This window comes from Sinocyclocheilus rhinocerous, unplaced genomic scaffold (assembly GCF_001515625.1).
Source record: "Sinocyclocheilus rhinocerous isolate Xijiao unplaced genomic scaffold, SAMN03320098_v1.1 scaffold1938, whole genome shotgun sequence".
Taxonomy (NCBI): Eukaryota; Metazoa; Chordata; class Actinopteri; order Cypriniformes; family Cyprinidae; genus Sinocyclocheilus; species Sinocyclocheilus rhinocerous.
Genome location: NW_015629065.1, coordinates 915,924 through 935,956, shown reverse-complemented (window position 1 = coordinate 935,956; position 20,033 = coordinate 915,924). Strand labels below are relative to the sequence as shown.

At 36.3% G+C, this 20,033-nt stretch overlaps 2 protein-coding genes across 2 annotated transcripts in view; both read left to right on the top strand.

Moving 5' to 3' along the window:
- The window catches only part of LOC107738710 (IQ motif-containing protein H), a 31,453-nt gene extending 30,741 nt beyond the window's left edge, over positions 1–712 (top strand). The window contains exon 22 of the mRNA XM_016550527.1: positions 637–712. The gene's annotated coding sequence lies outside the window, so the exon portion shown is untranslated. The remainder of the gene's footprint in view (positions 1–636) is intronic.
- On the top strand, positions 225–1,274 carry LOC107738714 (uncharacterized protein C15orf61-like). The gene is made up of 3 exons (XM_016550532.1): positions 225–333; positions 552–917; positions 1,013–1,274. Exons 2-3 carry the CDS (start codon positions 575–577, stop codon positions 1,138–1,140), a joined length of 471 nt encoding a protein of 156 aa, XP_016406018.1. The 5' UTR covers positions 225–333; positions 552–574; the 3' UTR covers positions 1,141–1,274.
- The last annotated feature ends 18,759 nt before the right edge of the window (positions 1,275–20,033 follow it).

Here is a 20,033-nt window from a genome sequence, read left to right as displayed (position 1 = left end):
TATATATATATATATATTGGACATATAATAAATACATTGGATATTTCAAATATCCAATTTTTTGTTCTATTATTGTATTTTATGTGTAATTCCATTTATGAATGGAAGTCTATGTGTGCATGAGAATGAAGATACATACTACATACATAGGGCAAATAGGAACAAAAAAGCGCTCGGTTGTTTCTTCCCGGAGTAGATATTAAATCGTACCAGTAAAGGTTGTATTGAACGCATCTTATATTTATGCACAAAACTAGCTCATTAATCGTACTTTCGTAAAAGCAATGTAGTAGTAATATAAATGTTTGTCAAACTAGTTTGAAAGCCGCACCGGTAAGTTGTATAACGTTCTCTCTCAATGTTTCGGCGTCACAGAAAGTTTCGGCAGCATTTTTGGCCTGATTATAGGTTGCAAAACTGCAGTTTGGTTAGGTTTGATGTTCTTTATTAATGATTTACGTTGCTTAATTAATTAATGTATTCATTACTCGTGATGAAATAATGATGAGACGCGCCAACAGTTGCTCTTGAAACGTCTTTTGTGATATTAGACCACTTTAGGGTTTACTCGGCTATGACAGAGATTCTACGCAGAATCCACGGTGGCTTTCTAAAAGTGGCCCTGTTCCCCAGCAGCTTTGGGAATAAAGCGCCTCGTCCTGCCGCCTCTGAAGTACTAACATGTCACCTCACGCAGCGCGCGCTGCCGCCCTGGACTTCATTCTGCGTGCGCTACAGGGATGTCATCAACGACCAATTCGGTCTGTCCAACTTCAACTGGCAGGTGCAGGGAGCGAACTACCACATCCTTAGGACCGGTGCTTTCCCTTTTATCAAATACCACTGCACCAAAGCACCTCCACAGAACCTGGAGTTTGAAAATAAGTTTTTTGGGGCATTGAAAGTCATCAATCTAGGTCAGTTAAAGTATTAGTTACACATATTTTATTTTTTGTTTCTGACAGCACACTAATACATTTCTAATGTTTTTCTCTCTCTCTCTTTCTTCAAGGTATCCCATGCTTGGCATATGGCTTGGGTTCATGGATGGTAGTTGGAGTGACAGAGACAGTTCAGACCTCTGCAGGACCTGTTACGGTTTACTTTGCATACAAGGAGGTGGAGGGTGCTCAGTTTTAATATCGGAGACAATGAGTATTTGAAAAGAAGGACTTGAGTTTTACAAGAAAATGTTTGTCACAGACTGTCTGAAAATTTGTACGAATGGCCAAGAGCGACCTGAAATACACAAATGCACTTTTGCAACAAAAAAAATAAATGATTAATTTTAAACTTTGGAGTTTTCTTTTCAATATTACACATTTGTATTTATTAATTAGTATTAATATCAGATTGATAACTACAAGTTAATTAAAAAGTAATAATAAAAAAAACTAAATATAATATTTATTTATCAATAGTATTTGACAAAAAAATGGGAAATTAGTGAAGCCATATACATAACCAACTAGATAAATGATAAAAGAGATTAAAACTGCTGATTAAAATTTTGATGAGAATGTTCAAGAAAATGTAATATTTTCAAGGTAAAGGTATGGACTTTATTATATGTCTTTTATTTTTTTATCAAATTGGCTATTGTGTTGCTCATCCATTTGGTATAAATAGGCAAGTTTATTTTGAATTTTGACAATTGCACTTCTTTGACAAGTCAAAAGATGTTTTTTTTTATTAAATGGATTTGTCACACATGGTATGCAGATCATTCTGCCATTATTGTGATAATTAGGCATTATTGTGATGCATCTGATGTTTTCTTTGAAGTTTACAAGCTCTGCAACTCCTTGTTTTCCCACTTGTTTTCTTCCCTAAAGCTAATGCAGAATTTTAAATACCTTCAGCTCATTTATTTAAAGTCAAATTAGAGCTCACGCCCTGCCTGGCATATTGTCAATAGTTAGCAAGAGGGATTGTTTGGAGGACAGGTCTGATAAAATGGTTTTTAATTACAATAGAGGAAGTGTGGCCTTCGTTCAGGACCCACCCTTAACCCCCTCCCCCTGTCATTCTCAGATGCTTTGATTTCTGATAATGTACTTTGCTAACTCTGGCTCTCTTCTGCAGGATCCTTCGTCACATTACCTCTGAGATCGGCTTTGACAAACTACCATATTGATTCTCAAAGCTTTCTGCTGAGCACATTTATCAGAGGCCTCGATTTTCTGGCCTTGCCGCCTTCTCTCTTTGGTAGCAGTACCAAAGTAATCATTTCATGTATTACATGTAAATCAATGGACCTCTTGGCCTTTGTCTTACAAACCATAATTCCAAGGGATTTTGATTTGACTGAGTCATTGTGTAATGACTAAATCTAATATGAATTATGGCATTTCATGGTTATAACAGAGTTTCCGTGGGTCTTAAAAAGTCTTAATTCACCCTTCCACAAATGAAGTCTTTGAAAAGATCTTAAATCGGAGCAGAGAGTCTTAAATTCATAAAGTCATGGCATTAAATGGTGAATGCACTGCATGAAAATTTATATCTTTCTCAGTATTTTTTGTCATTTTCCTGTGCAAATACCTAAACATTCTTAAATCATACTTGAGATGCAAAATGAAGATAGGAAATTGAACAAAATTGAGTTTATACCTAATTCAAGGGAATATTTATTCTTGTTTTAGGTGTATTTTTCTGAGCCCTTTGGCAGATATTTGTTCTTGTTTGAATCATAAACTCACATTTTGCTTCTCAGTGTATCATGATTTAGAAATCTTTAAACATTTGCAGTGGAAACAAGACAAAAATACAGAGGAAGAACTTTTTCCAATTTGATCAGAAGGTGCAGTAAAAGTTATTTCCATATGGTTAAAGTAAAAAGTATTGGAAATTTGTTGAATGTTTGAAGTGTTGCTAATACAACTTACATTTACAGTATATTTTGATGTGTTCACTTTAATTTATTCCTTATGTTTTTTACTTGGTCTTAAAAATGTCTTAAAAGTCTTAAGTTAACCTTCAAAAACCTGCAGAAATCCTGTAGCCTATAATGAGTTACCAATAACCCTTAAAAAGAAATTTTATCAAATTTGAAAACAAATGACGTATTACTGTCTATCATTATCATTGAGTTTATTACATACCTGCCTCCTTATTCCCAATATATATTCAGGCAGGCAGCCCCTATATTACATCATCAGTGAGGGGGCTAATTGGCCTTAATGGAATCATTTAGACAGGCAGCAAAATCTGATCAGCATGTTTAGCCTGAACAGCCAGCTTTTCCTTTTCATGTGAGTTAGCATGAGTGCCGAAATGCTGCGTGGGGAATGCTCAGGGAAGCATGTCTTAATTCCTCATTGACTCTTTGACCTTTTCCTCATCGCTGATACTGTAGCAGACCTGGAGGAGGAGTAGAGTATCACAGCGCGGTGACAGGCCAGGCCTTTGTGGCTTTGACAGGCTGACGTGAGCTCTGAGAAACTCAAGCCCATGTCGTGGTGTTCCTGTTTTTGGTCAGGCCCACAAGTGTGGTGCCAAGCCACAGGAGATGACATTAGTCTGAGCAGGTGCTTATCACTTACACCTCACCTCGGTCAACGGTCTAGGATAACGGAGCAGCAAATTGGCTACTGTAAAGTAACGGAAAATTTAACGGTGCCACGTTAAGAGATCAGTGCCTTGTTTTAAGGACCGTGCAATCAAGACTCGTGTTTGTAATTGGAGGTCTAAATTACCCTCTCTTGAATATAAGGTACTAATCAACAAAGGATTAAGCACTTGTATTAACAAGTTCAATTACATGCAAATAAAGGAGACCAAGTTGAAATCTTTAAATACAAACACTATTTACATCTTAGGTAACTAATGAAAATGTGAAAGCTGGATTTAATCGTAATATGGGGGGGTGATTCGGAGATACATGGTGTATAATCTATTATTTAGCAAGAAAAATCACATTAATTTTTGGTTGACATGGAGATGTACATCATCTGAAAGCTGAATAAATAGCTTTCCATTGATGTATGGTTTGTTAGGATAGGACAATATTTGGCTGAGATACAACTATTTGAAAATCTGGAATCTAAAAAAATCTAAATAATGAGAAAATCGCCTTTAAAGTTGTCCAAATGAAGTTCTTAGCAATGCATATTACTAATCAAAAATTACGTTTTGATATTTTTACAGTAGGAAATTGACAAAATATCTTTATGTAACATGATCTTTACTTAATGTCCTAATGATTTTTGGCATAAAAGAAAAATCAATAATTTTGACCCATACAATGTATTTTTGGCTATTGCTACAAATATACCCCAGCGACTTAAGACTGGTTTTGTGGTCCAGGGCCACATATAACACTTTTTTTTTATTTTTATGACTGTAACTCAATTGGCCTATTTGGTTACACCATTTATTTCAAACTTCAAGAGTTTTCCATATTTATCTGCCATAAATTAAAGTTTTGAAATCTTAAACTTATCCCTAAACTATGTAAATTAATGTCAAGTACAAAGAGTGCTTTTGTCACAAATTGAGTTGTAACTTGGGCAGTTTAAATTTCTACATGTGCTTATTTTATTACATCCCCCACCCTATTCCATTTTAAGCATTCCATTTCAAAAATTATTAAGGGAAAATATAATAATACTTTTGCATTTGTAAATGCATTTACACAGACTGTATACTTTGATACTACAGGCCGAGGTGGGTCTGGGAAGGCTGAATTTAGTCTTTGAGCAGGCACAGAGCAGCCTTAACTCTGTTGTGTAAAGACAGCTTTAGTCACTTTCACAATTGTCAGATATTGACTTATACACTCTCCAATTTTTAAGTTTTTGTGAGATAATTTTAAATAAATTGCCATTAGTGTTGCAGACCTCTCTGTTTGCTCTGCCATACTATTTCTAGTTAAGTGTGTGTGCTTGTTTTTAACGTTTAGGTGATAGTTTTGAGTAATTGTTACATATTCAATTAAATGAGAATCTGATTCATATGATGCCATTATATTATTTTGCCTGCATTAATCTGATCAACCAGAAATGTTATACCTCAAAATAGTTTTTTGCCATGTTAATCCTTTATATTTTATATTCAACTGCCATCTTAGGAGGAAGGAAGTCATGTATGATGGCGATTTCATCGCTGTACTTTCCAAGTGTTGTTGTTGTTACAACTGACCACATGCTACAACCATTCCTGGTCTTCCCTAATGCCCTGTGATAGTAAGTATGTTTTAATAGAGAGTTCCCTTATTGCACCATGTTAGCATAGCATTATCAGACAGAAAAATGAAAATGGATTTAGTGCAATTGTTAAAGCCTTAGTGATTTCTGTGTATTATAATTGCTGACCTCACACCACTGAGGCTGGAATTACTTGATGTTTTTTTCCACATGCTATTGGGTGCTGAGAGTGGTTCTTATAGAGAGGGGAAAAGCCATTAAAAATCTATTAAAGCAGATCTTTTTACCCAGAGGGGAAAGCCTTCTCATTACTAAGCAGATTGGAAGGGATGACAAGTGGCTCTATATTTCTATTTTATTTTCCTTTCTCCTTTTTTTTCCCTCTCTGCATTTTTTATTTTGAAAAGGCCAGCTGAAAGGCAGCATGCCCACTGTGCCAATCAGTATTTCTACAGGCTGCAGGTGGTTCCAGTGGCTGTCAGTCATGCGAGGCACTGACCCTTTCAAGTCTGGATATAGGCAAGCGATTTACGATTCACGCAGAACAATTCCTCAAGGCCATCTCTGAAGCGCTCTTTAGTTGGTGTTTAAATAAATGCAACATTAATTAATGCAGAAGTTCATTAAAAAAGTTGTTCATTTGAAGTGCACAGTGCAGATGATGTTATTTATGAATGCGTGTTAATACGTGCTTTATGTTAATGGCTTATCATCTGACTGGCACATCCGTGCAATCTCTTAACGCGTTGTCTGCATTCATGTTTTCTGTTTTGATATTTTCGAACATTTAGCTTAATGCATTGTTTTTGGTTCTCCTTCGAGCTGATTACAACTTCGCTTGTGCGTCTCCCTTGGAGTTTGGAAGATGCCTCGCTCATATTTACTGTTTACAGTGTTGACATTAAGAATAATGGATACTAATGGTGTCTCCATGAATTATTGTGAGAGTTAAATGAACTCTCCATTTTATTATATATTATGCAGTATTTAAAGTTTTGGGTCATTAAAAACCAGACGGCCCCATCCCCCCGCCCCAAGTTTGTCTTTTACCCCCTGCTAGTGTGCAGCGATGCCCTTGTTGCCACAGGCTACATTATATCTGTTCTTCAGAAAAGCATTGTTACAATATTCTGAACTAATGCTTTGTTTTTGCTTGTTTTTGCATTCAGATTCTGTTATTTTTTTTATTGAAGGAGTTTACGCTAGTCTAAGGAACCTGAGGTGGTACGACTTGTTTATATTTATATTTAAAAGAAGTATGAATGATGTAAATCTTGTTTCTGTGGTTTAATCCAGCTTTCACTTTCTTTTATCGTTTTTATGATGTAGGTTATACTTATTTAACCCTTATGTTGTGCTGAAATTCCTTGGTGTTCCCAGGCCAAAAATAACCAGCCTTTTAAATAATTGCTTGTAAATGTCTGATTATGCTATATTATCAACAAATCTTGGGGTTCAGTCTTTTTGTCAGCTTGTTTTCTTTCAATTAGAACAGGTTTTGGAACTGATTGGTCGTAGGACTCATTTATCTGAACTTACGTACTTCAGTTTTTGAGTGGGGTAAAAAAAATTATATGTGGATAGTTTTCACTCAAAATTATTGTTCACTTAACTTAAGGTGCATAATCTCGGATCAGTGAGGCCTGCGATCAAATACAAAACCTTTGCTAATTGAAAGAAAGCAAGTTGATTAAAAAAAGATTGAATCCAATGTTTGGTAATAATATAGCGTAAAGAGAAATGTAATGCAATTTTTGTAGGCTGCTCATTTTTGACTAGGAACACCACAAGTGTAACAAGGTGGGGGGAAAAAACACCAAAAGTCCAAAAATTATCAAAACATTTTTGATAGGTTGTTATACCGTGTGTGAGCAAAGTCATTAAGATTTAGTTCAATGCAAAAGCATTAACTAGCATGTTCGGAAAAGAACAAATCCTCTCCAGGTCAAAATGGCTGGAACACAACATGAGGGTTAACACTGATTCACCTCTTGAATGTGTATCGACCGTCTCAAAGGGTCGCCAAAGTTCACACATCTGCTGTTCCAAGGGCACGTTCTCTCCAGCTGGAGGTTAACGGCATCTACCGAAGGTCAAGATTTTTATTCCTCTTAGAAATGTGTAATGTGTGTTTCTGTGTTTTATACATCCATATATATGCATTCTTATAGTTACAGCAGAAATCGTGTCTAGCCATCGCAGATCTTATAGTTGCATTCAGTGAAATAGCCATCCACTTTAAATACACTTTTCCAGAGAGCAAGCAGCAAAGAGCAATCCTTTACAAAGGGAAAAAAACGTGGAGGAAAGAAAGTGAAATAAATCATTCCTGTTATCCACTTTGATACTCATTCTCTTTTTTTCTCAAATGTGATGTTAGATCTCCAATCTTTCTGCAAATGAGCCCTGGCTCTCTGTAATGGCTTTCTGCTTCTCATGGGAAGTGCGAGTCGTACGCTCGACCCAAAAGCTGCTGATTGAAGAGGAAAATGTAATACAGGTGTAAAGCAGACTTGATGGGGGTCTTATGCAAGGGTTATGAATTTTAACCATTTTCATCTACACACTTGTATGTACATACATATCGAATTGGATGTGAATGTGCTGGCTGGACTGTTTGTTGCTCCATAGAGACTGGAGGGTTTCTGCTGGGCTGTCGCTAATTCCAGATGAGAGGATTGCTATTATGCTAAACTAATAGGAATTAAGGAGGATTGAGTTGGTTAAGCAAGCACTTGATTAAGCTTTACACAGTCCAGCAGCTTCATGAATGAAGGCGATGCCGACTGTGACTATACAGGACAATAGAACTTGGACAGAGACCTTAAGATGATTACATTTTTTATTTTTCATTTTATGCATTGCAATTAGACATTGTGCAATAATGTTTTTTATTCTTTATTTGGTTTTTATTTATTTATTAAACAATTTATATTATTGTTTAATAATTTAATTCTGATTTTAGATTATAATAGTTTACATAGTTTTTATTTATGCTGTTATATTTTTGGAAAATGCATTTCTCTCTTGCGAATAATTGGCTGTTAAAAAGTTAATATCAGTAATTATGCAAACAGTACATTAAGCAAGTTTCTACATCTGTGCTCAAGAGTTTTTTGTTTTGAATGCTCAGGCATGTAATGACGTTTATGGGCATTATTTTTCAGAAATCCACCAAATGGAACTATTTATTGATAATCCCAATCATAAAGACCCTGAAAAATGACTGTTACAGTTTTCAGTTAAGATGCAGATGCCCTTATGTTTTTTTAAATATATAAAAATCAAATGCAGTATGTGCACCTTAAGTTTCGATGAATATGAGGCCTCTGGTTTCACATTTCTCTATAAAAACAAAAAAATTTGAAAGTTGCAACCACCCTGTAATTTTAAATCAAAGGTGTGGCTTACTAGTGTCTGTGAGGACCTAAACCAGGGTAAATGCTTGACCTGGAAAGCCAGGTCAGTGTGTGTCTATCATGGTCCCTCTTCAGGGATAAAGTAATTGATGGGTGGAGTCTCGCGGCTGCTAATTTATTACCTATATGTAAATTTAATGATGTGATTGGAAGCGTACAGACCTGAACCCTCAGACAACAAGGTTTATACAACAGCCCTGTTTAGTTATTGTCCAACAAAGGGGTATTCACTTAACACAACCTGCAGAGATTAGTGGGTAATTGTTGCTATAATCGATAAGTCACCGGAGCGTGAAATAAAAGTTGCTGTTGTGTGAGGGAGGGGGTCTGAAATGGGTTTCCAGGGTTTTTTCTTTGAGTTGCAGCAGCTATAGATTGCATATGTTCATTTCATATCAACGCACTAGCCATGTGTCCTTTCATGCAATTCTGCATTTTGAGTTGAAGCCTGATTTTGGCATGTGAATGTATAGGAAAGAGAGTCTATGTATATGTGCGTGGGTGCAAACAGTGGGGCTGGGTGTGCTTGGATGAGCCTCATTGTTCCTGTGCGGCCTAGTGACAACGCTGGCGGGCAGATAGGGATGAAACCTGAGCAGGGTGACAGTGATAAATAGCCCTTTTAATAACAGCTGCCCCACTTGGCCAGCCACTCACAGCCTGTGTCCTCTGTGTATTTATTTCTATGTTTATTTATGCATCTATAGCAAGAAGGAAATCACAACCGTAGGGCTCCAATATGTCTTTTTTTTGGGAGGGGAGAGGGGGGGGGTCTGGTGATTTCACAGATTTGGATTTTTAGAGGGTGTTGTTCTCAACCCAACCAAATCGTTCATCTCTTCTTAGGTCTCCAATGACTTTGTGTTTCTGCATCAAGGCCCTTTGCAAATCCATGTTCTGGCATATTCAGCATGAGTATTGCCTGTTTTCTTCTTTGTGTTTCTACAGGATGACCTTTAGAATAGTGATGTTTTCTTTATTTCACATTCAATGGGTAGTCTTTTTTTAATAATCTATATATCTACCTATCGTTCTCTCTTTATTGTTCTTTCTTTATCGTTCTCTATCTGTCTATCTATCTATCTATCTATATCTGTCTGTCCGTCTGTCTGTCATCTATCTGTCCACTGGTTTGTCTGTCTGTCTGTCTGTCTGTCATCTATCTGTCCACTGGTTAGTCTGTCTGTCTGTCTGTCTGTCTGTCTGTCATCTATCTGTCCACTGGTTAGTCTGTCTGTCTGTCTATCCGGCATCTATCTATCTGTCCATTGGTCTATCTGTCTCTCCGTCTTTCTTTCTATCTATTCTCCATAAGGAGTATGAGCTAATGCCCTCGGGCAGGAGATATAGGGTTCCAATCTGTAAGCTGAAAAGATACAAATTTTCTCTAATTCCATTATCTGTCAAATTATTGAATAAGTGATTGAAATTGTTGTGTGGGTGAGGGTAATGTGATGGGTAACATGTAATGTTGGTGTATTACTAGGATTGTATAGGAATTATATATGTTTTGGAATGTCTGTTTATCTGTCTGTCTGTCGGTCGGTCGTTCCGTCCGTCTATCTATCATCGGTCGGTCGGTTCGTCTTTCTAGCTATCATCTGTCAGTCAGTCTTTCTGTCTGTCTTTCTATCTGTCAGCTATTTGTCTATCTATCTGTCCATTGGTCTGTCTGTTCCGGCAGTCTGTCCGTCCATCTGACTGTCTGTCCGTCTTTCGATCTATCATCTGTCTTGTCTGTCTGTCCGTCTTTCTATCTATCATCGGTCGGTCTTTCTATCCGTCATCTATTTGTCTATCTGTCCATCCATCTCTCTATCATCTGTCTATTTTTCTGTCATCTGTTTATCTGTCTGTCTGTCTGTCGGTCGGTCTTTCTTTCTTTCTTTCAGCTATTCTTTCTTTCTTTCTGTCTATCCGTCATCTATTTGTCTATCTGTCCATCCATCTCTCTATCATCTGTCTATTTTTCTGTCATCTGTTTATCTGTCTGTCTGTCTGTCGGTCGGTCTTTCTTTCTTTCTTTCAGCTATTCTTTCTTTCTTTCTGTCTATCCGTCATCTATTTGTCTATCTGTCCATCCATCTCTCTATCATCTGTCTATTTTTCTGTCATCTGTTTATCTGTCTGTCTGTCTGTCGGTCGGTCTTTCTTTCTTTCTTTCAGCTATTCTTTCTTTCTTTCTGTCTATCCGTCATCTATTTGTCTATCTGTCCATCCATCTCTCTATCATCTGTCTATTTTTCTGTCATCTGTTTATCTGTCTGTCTGTCTGTCGGTCGGTCTTTCTTTCTTTCTTTCAGCTATTCTTTCTTTCTTTCTGTCTATCCGTCATCTATTTGTCTATCTATCTGTCCGTCCATCTTTCTATCATCTGTCTATTTTTCTGTCATCTGTTTATCTGTCTGTCGGTCGGTCTTTCTTTCTTTCTTTCAGCTATTCTTTCTTTCTTTCTGTCTATCCGTCATCTATTTGTCTATCTGTCCATCCATCTCTCTATCATCTGTCTATTTTTCTGTCATCTGTCTATCTGTCTGTGGTGTCAGAGCGGGTTCCTTCAGGGCACTGTCTCCCCTGCTCTCATTCAAACCAACTCTTCCACCTTAATTGGCTCAATTAGTTAAGTATCCATGTACATTATCATCTATGCATTTTTCATGATCCGTTTTAACGCCGTGGCAGCATAGAACAGGGCAACTTTCGGCTATGATTTAGCATTTGGTGAAATGTTAATGTCAGAGCTAGTAACTGATTGGGATAATTAAGTAATTATAGGCAGATGTTGGAACAAATGCCAAAACAGGCTTTGCCCTGCAGAAACTTTTCTCTGCGCACATTTTGACACCCCTGTTGTGTGGGGATATCCCAGAGGTACCTGTAAAATAGTTACAGTTTCACCCTTGTGATTATTCGGTTGGAGTCTTTGATATTGAACAAAAATGGTCTTTTATGTTATTGTGTGGAGAGGAAATGGGCTGTAAAGAGAGCGCGATCAGAATAGCAAATCACAGAACCTAATAGCCACGGCCAGCGAACCCCAGCTCTGGCCTGGAGTTAACGCAGAAACATAAAAACACACAAATTTTTTTCTTCACAAATTTTTACTCCAGATGGATTTCTGGTAAAGCCAATATGTACTAGTATGGTAGTATCACATCAAAATAAACTGATCAGACTATCGGTGGTAAGGCAACAGTGTGCCGGGACTTCACATCAGGTGTATGGAGAGCCTGTGAATGCTTTTGACAGCTGTCATAATTGGAGTGTGGCTGGCAGGCATTGCAAAGTGTAGATCGATAAGCAGCAAATTTTCCATTAAAGAAAGATTATGTGAACATTGCTGTAAATAGCCAGGAGCGGCTCCGTCACTGATAGACTTAAATTGGTCAACATTTTGAACGCTGGAGTGACACGTTAGGTACTAGTGTTGGGGAGTACGCAATAAAAGTAGCAATGATTTTCAAAGTAGTACATATCTGTTTTTAATGTCAGAGCTGAAGGAATAATCAAACACCTCTAAATGGTCTTTTTTCTCTCTCTGTCTTTTTATAATTTATAATAAAATGTATATTTATTTAATATTATTTATTATATTTATTTAAAATTTCTTAATTGTATTTATATATAATTTATAATTTATTTGACTGAATCAGTTCATTTAGATGCTTCATGTAAATTAACTTATTTAAAAAATATTTACTGCGTCAAGTCCATGTACTTACTACTATGTTTTCAACTCAGTTATGTACCCGTTCAAGATTAATACTGATATGCACACTGAGAAAAGGCATCTCTAAATTATCAAATTTGGTTCTGAATTTTTAATTATGTCATTGGATAGTTGAATAGGCTTACACATACATTGATTTGTTTGGATGGTCCTCTATTGTATGTAACATTGAAAATTCTGGTTTGTTTAGACCAGTGGTTCTCAACCTTTTTTGACCCGAAGGTCCCCCATTGTCCAACACAATATTCAAAAGCCTCTCATATTGGCTAAAAATATGTCTTCTAGTATTTCTGCTGTAATTATGACAATGCTGCATGTTTTCAATTTGTTTTATTAACAGTAACTGGGAATGATGATGTATTGAATTAAACATGGATTGTTTTGTGATTCTATAAGATTCAATAAAAAATAGTAGGTTTAATGGATTTCAGTTTAAATCTTTTTTTTTTTTTTTTTGGTGTGTGTGTAAGTATTTGAATGAAGTTTTAATTAAATAATTACATCTAATTTTAATATAATTTAATGATGCCCCCCTGGTGGAGAGCCACTGGTTTAGCCTGTACATGTAAATGAACTGATGGAAAAGTGATTCACTGATTTAAATCCTGGTTTGTGATTCTGTTGTGTAAATTGGAATGTTTTGTTATAGTATACATTTACCTGTTTAAGTTTGTACTTTCACCCTAATTAAGGAAAATACATTTCTAATTTATAAAATTTGGCTCTAAATTTTACATTTTATCTTTGTATAGTATGTATACAAAGCCCCTTAAATAACACTATTCTAGTAAGCTTGATATTTGAAGCTTGTAGCACAGCTAACTACTTTTTCAAAGCGAAAGCTTAGTTGTAGTTAAACTATACTTAAAATTATGATTAACTTTTACTTTAACAAGCTACATTTTCAAAGTAGCTTTCCCAAACACTGCTAGGTTGAGCAACACTGTCTCTTTAAGATCAGGCCCTGCTCTACATGTATGTATTAGATATACATGTAAAGCTATGTATGTATTTGTGCATCTAGACATGTATTAATGTGCATTTATGTTTACCATGAACCACCTAGGGATAACCATAATGAGACAGTGTAGTTTCATCTGGCTAGCAGTCCGAAATGCCAGAGTGCTCATCATAAACACATCATTACACATAGATCTACAGGCCACCAAGGAGCACAAATCTACAGTTAATTGGCAGAGAACTGTGAGGGATGATTAAGAAATAAAGAACGCTGGGAGCTGAAAAAAAAGACACAAGAAGCAAAAATCAACAGTGGCTGCAGGACAATCAATCAAATCTGTCAGCGCCTTTACCACACGGTGTAATTTATTGGAATTGTTCTTAGGAAATGGGTACACTGTGTAATGTGTAGCTAAGATCACTTTGTAACACCTCACAGCAGTTGACATTGAAACCAATCTTGGACTGTGTCCTTTGATCTGTGACTCTGCCCTTTGTTGTCGTTGCCGGTTTTAAGCTTTTTTAAAATGAGTAGGTGAAATATCTCGACCGGTTGTAAAACGTTTTTAGGTTGCAGTCTGTCCCTAGCCAGTGGAAATTATGCACAAATTAAGTATTAGCAAAAAGTGACAAGGTGTCATGGGATTGGCAGTTATGATTGAGGTCAAATGCATTATTGTTTTAGGCAGGAAAATTCAGTATTGTGAGACAGGGGTCAAATGCAACATTGACAGCAGTTGATTAGGCTTTTGGAATAAATTTCTGAATGCATCAGTCATGTCTAAGCTGACAGTGCGCTCATAGATGATTATCATGATGGTGTATTGCTTAAGCACAGGTCAGGTGTGTGTGTGTGTGTGTGTGTTGCAGTGTTTAAATACGAGTCAGACCCGTGTGGTGTGTAAAATGGCCCACTCTAACTCGCTCTCTCTCTCTCTTTCACACACACACACACACACACACACACAGGCTCTAGCAGACCTCTAAATCATGTTTCCTAATTCCCTGAGCCACATCTCAATCATTTTCCCTGCTAATTTGAGAGTCACCCTCATTTCTTTTTAAACGATTCATTTTCAGCACATTTGTACAGTAAATGGCCCCGATGTGTTCTACAATTTAGTCAATTACTGTTTCAGCCACTGGGGCTCCAGGGAGGCCGAGCACACATGGCCTGAAGGTACCATCTCAATAATTGTTTCAGGAAAGTTGGGAATGGATCGGTAACGCTGTGTTCTACTTATTGAAATGTCAATTGGAGCCAGGACTTCACACTTACCATTCTCTATTTATACATTTCTATGTTCCATTAAAAATGTATAGATCTCCTTTCCTCTTTATGTGTCTGACCTAAAGCAAGGAGAGTGCAACAGATGTTTGGCTCGTGTTGTTCACACTTGCTTTTTGGTTGGTGATTTAAACCTGATTTTTTTTCACTCTGTACTCAAATTGAAGGGTAAGGAATGCTCTTTTGCATGGTATCACAGGCTAATTATTGTAATTAACGTTATGATGTTGTCTTTTTCTGTTGTTGGATTTGTCTTCTGCAGGAATTGCTGCGTTGTGCTTCAGTTGAAGTGAAGTGCTTCAGTGACGTGTGCAAACAGTACTTGACTCTTTGATGGCTCTCACGAGGTAATTCTTGATTAACTGCATATACTGGTAATACTTTACAATAAGGTTCACTTTGTTCACGTTTAGTTAATGCAATTGGTATCAGTAAGTATTAATGAACAGCAATCTTTCTCAGCATTTATTAATCTAGATTAAAGGAAAAGTTCTCCCGAAAATGATAATTTGCTAAATATTTACTCACCTTTAGGCCATCCAAGATGTAGATGAGTTTGTTTCTTCATCGTAACAATTTTGGAGAAATTTAGCATTACATTACTTACTCACCAGTGGGTCCTCTGCAGAGAATGGGTGCCGTCAGAATGAGAGTCCAAACAGCTGTTAAAAACATCACAATAATTTCATGTGAATAAAGTATTCCATGTGACTCCAGTCCATAAATTAACATCTTTTGAAGTGAAAAGCTGCATGTTTGTAAGAAACAAATTTGGCCAAAGTGCCATAATCTGTAATAACACTTACTCCAGTGAAAAGTCCATACCCTGGCCTGTGCTCTTAAATTAATATCCACCAACATATTTGTTTAGAACTGTTTTGGACTGTTTCTGTAAAGGGTGCTTGATCTGTGCATATTTCTCTCCTGATTCAGACACCGGAGATAGTAATGTTATGGGTTGAGGACACTTATTTTAGCCAGAAGCAATGGTTTGAAGTTAAAATATCTTATAGGTGAATTTGTTTATTATAAATTATATGCAGCTTTTTGCTTCACAAAGTTATTGTGATGTTTTCATCAGCTGTTTGGACTCTCCTTGACAGCACCTATTCACTGTAGATGATCCATTGGTGAGCAAGTGATAGAATGCAAAATTTTCTTAAAATCTGTTTCAAAATCATCTACATCCTGCATGGCCTGAGGGCGAGTACATTTTCAGCAAATTTTCATTTTTGGGTGAACTATGCCTTATATGTTAATTTGTAAATGAATTGTTAATTTATGTTCATGATAACAATGTTAATTAATACAGCTTAAAATGATTAAAATGTATTCGTGATATGAAGTAAAATTAATCAAGATGAATACATTCTGCAAAAGTATTGTTCGTTGTTTAATGCATATTACATGTTACCCTATATTTTAGGTTTATAATCATTTTTAAATGATGCTCCTTATAGATACTTGATGTTATTTTCTGCTCCACTCTCCTCCTATTTTGTATTTTCCATCAGTGCATAATTTAGCATTCATATTATAACTCAGGGACTCTTACTCTCCCTCCCTACATGTAATTTTTCAAAGGGCCATAAAATTTGCAGAACTTCTCCTGAGGTCCTCTTTAATTACAAATTAATTAAAGCAGAATCAATTAAAAAATTAGATCCCCTTAAATGAGGTCTTAATGGGTGTTAATGAGGGGGAGAATGTGTAACTGGACCAAACAATGTGACCTGCAGACCCCAATTAACAAGCTAATTTTTTACCATTTATCTTCTGTTTGGACAAACGTCATTAAATTTAGATTTCATAATGGCAGCTCAGAGATCTACTTTCTCTGTGTTGCTTTGGAGGTCAACCTACTCTTGGCTATAAGGTAAACATGCTCCGATCAGAATTGTGTTCCCATATGTAGGATCGCAGAAGCACCTATATCAAATTACCCTTTTGTTTACACCTTTTGCACTTTCAGAAGGTTGCCCTTAATCTAAAATGCAACATCTTTTGTTCCTTCTCTCTTAATGCTGGCCTATTAAACAAGCCTGTTTATTAGATGCTAAGGCTGGTGTGGCATTAAGCAGTCAGTCTATCAGTATGTATTAAGTTGTCACTATGAGGTGATGGAGGGGGGACGCAGTGAGCCTGAGCCGGTCCAGTCTGCTGAGATGGGCCCAGGCCTATTAACTCCTATTGACAGTGACACACATGTGGCCTCCTCAATGAGTGGTTCCTTATTGATTTTTCTCTCTAGCGCTTTTCACTTCCCCTTTCATGCTGCTGAGAGGGAGATCTTTATCTTGACTGATTGGTGATGTGAATTGTCTCACACATACACATGAGCCGGGCAGGGCAGAGTTTTTGCATATAGGTCTATTTATATATCATTACTGTTTTTATTAATACAGTAAGGCCTGTCGCATGTTTTCTATTTTATTATGGTGTTATCAAACCCGCGCATTAGATAAATTGCGTAAAACAGCGCATAAGGCTAGTCACTGTTCTCCTGATCCGCAATCTGTCCTGCCTCTGTTGCCAAAATGAACTCTGACAGCAGATATCGACTTAATATCAGGGCAGGCCACTGGGAGAAAAAAATGATTATCCTCTGGTAAAATCAGCTATCGATGGGAAAGCAAATAGCTTCCACCTCACACCCAGAGATTTATTGATATATTATTTGATACATAGTTACTCACTATCTGACACACGTAGGAGAGGGACAGGAGCACGGTGGCATATTGCGTTTGTTATTGGCGGTCTGTGGTCATGTAATATGTCACACTCTCTTATTTTTCACTTAGCTGTGTAAGAGAGATTTTCTTTGCATCTGGCTTTGTTGTTCTGCCTGAATATGTGGTCTGCAAGAGCTAGCTGAAATTGCTTTTCCAACTCCACAAAGGCTTTGGTTCTGTCTAAAAATTAATTGTAGCAAAAAGACATAATTACATTATATTTCCTTCCTTCCCTTGGTGCTTGAGCAGTTTTTATAAAGTGACCTTCATGCCTGCATCCAGCATTTAGAACAGAAAAAGAATTGGCCATTAATGAACTCTGACAGCAGATATCGACTTAATATCAGGGCAGGCCACTGGGAGAAAAAAATGATTATCCTCTGGTAAAATCAGCTATCGATGGGAAAGCAAATAGCTTCCACCTCACACCCAGAGATTTATTGATATATTATTTGATACATAGTTACTCACTATCTGACACACGTAGGAGAGGGACAGGAGCACGGTGGCATATTGCGTTTGTTATTGGCGGTCTGTGGTCATGTAATATGTCACACTCTCTTATTTTTCACTTAGCTGTGTAAGAGAGATTTTCTTTGCATCTGGCTTTGTTGTTCTGCCTGAATATGTGGTCTGCAAGAGCTAGCTGAAATTGCTTTTCCAACTCCACAAAGGCTTTGGTTCTGTCTAAAAATTAATTGTAGCAAAAAGACTTATAATTACATTATATTTCCTTCCTTCCCTTGGTGCTTGAGCAGTTTTTATAAAGTGACCATGCCTGCATCCAGCATTTAGAACAGAAAAAGAATTGGCCATTTTTATAGTTGATTTGGAATATGCAGTATAGTTACAGTCTTTCTCTTATATAGACTGTATATTGCATACATAATGGAAAATATCATGCATGCACATCCAAAATACAGTTGCATGTGTTGGGAAAAAATAAAGAAAATTGCCACAATTTTTTCTTTTCAATTGACAGTTATCGTGATAGTTTCACCAGTTTTTAAGCAAGAAAATTAGATCACTCAAACTATGATTCATGTTATTGTAAATAATTTTATTTAAATTCATACATTTTTATTTTGATTTATTAATTGTATTAATTTATACTCTTTAATTATATATTTCTGTAATTTTGCAATTGTTCTATTTATGCCTGCATGCATTATACATATCTTTTACAGTATAGTAGATTTGCAACTTTATCCATGAAAAGCTGGATGCAGACTGAAAGTGAAATGCTTATCATATTCTGTTTTTGATTTCAAAGCATGAGTGCATTTCTAATATTGATTTTGAGCTTGAGGGATGAGCACATTTCCTGACATGCACAGATTTAGTTTGGTCAGATCATCCTTCTCTATTATCAAAATGCTAGAGTGTTGCCAAACCTAATAACTTTGTGTGTCATGTTTGGCCCTGTCATCTGAATCTTGACAATCTCAAGTGCTTTATTACGATTAAAATTATTGATTACCTTCCTTACCGTGAACAATATCAGAGCAATCTTAAGACATGACGGACTTAAGACATTGTCTATTAATGAAAAATTTATCTTGAGGGATTTCTGCTTGCTGCTTAATGTCATAGACCTGCAACCATAGCTCACTATTGCACTCTGGTCTTTTTATGACAGCATAATTGGAGATGAGCAGAAGCACCTGACTAGCCTGCGTTCAGGAAAAGTCAATACTGCAAGCCAAACAACTTCTCACTCAATTGAACTCTACAGAAAATCCATACAGCACAGCTCTATCCCTTTATGGCAGTGAGAAATAACCCTGTCTCATTTAAAGCTGCAATGCCAAGCAGTGATTCATGCGATTTTATTTTTTGTTCATGAAAACATATGATGCCATTTTAAATAAAAATATTGGTACTAAAATTTATTAAAGGGATATTCCAGAAATAAAATGTATATATATATATATTTACACATACACACATATATAAATATATATATAATATTTATGTGTTACTTTGTCATGGCAGCAAATTGTAAAATGGGATAGAAATTGACAGAAGTTAGTACACTTTTTATTTTTTACAATAAATTATCATTTTGACACGTATATTGTTTGTGTCTTGTGACTTTAGTATTGAAAATTAGTATTTTGGTGTAAGTGCCTTACTGTAAGCCAGATTTTTAAATAAATTTTTGTGCTTTTATGCCACAGTTGCTGTCAACAGAATGAAACTTGAATAATCTGGAATATTCCTTCCATTATTATATATTACATATATATTCATTTTAAAGGGATAGTACGCCAAAACATTTAAATTCTGTCATGATTTACTAACCCTCATGTTTTTTCAAAACTGTCTTTCTTTCTTCTGTTGAACATAAAGGAAGATATTTTGAAGATTGGTTCCCATTGACTTCCACTCTATGGGGGAAAAATACAACGGAGGTCAGTGGGACCCAAAACTGTTTAATTGCCAACATCATGTTTCTTCTGTGTTCTGTAGAAGAAAGAAATGCATACAGGTTTGGAACGACATGAGGTTGAGTAAACGATGACTGAATTGTAATTTTTGAGTGGACTACCTCGATAATATTAGTATATGTGTATAATAATAAAACATGTATAATAATAGTATTTTAATATTATTATAAGATCGTAACAGTTTTTTGTGCCTGCACGTGTGTTTGTTTCTGTATTCATACATTCCTCCAGAGAGTGGCATACCTGAGTAGGTCAGACCGTGACATGGAGCCAGCTGTACTGTATTTTCTCTGACGCTGGCTGAACT

Coding starts and splice junctions, on each gene's coding strand:
- LOC107738714 (XM_016550532.1), top strand. CDS start 575: ATGACAGAGATTCTACGCAGAATCCACGGTGGCTTTCTAAAAGTGGCC. Junction 918..1,012: donor ATTGAAAGTCATCAATCTAG/GTCAGTTAAAGT, acceptor TCTTTCTTCAAG/GTATCCCATGCTTGGCATAT.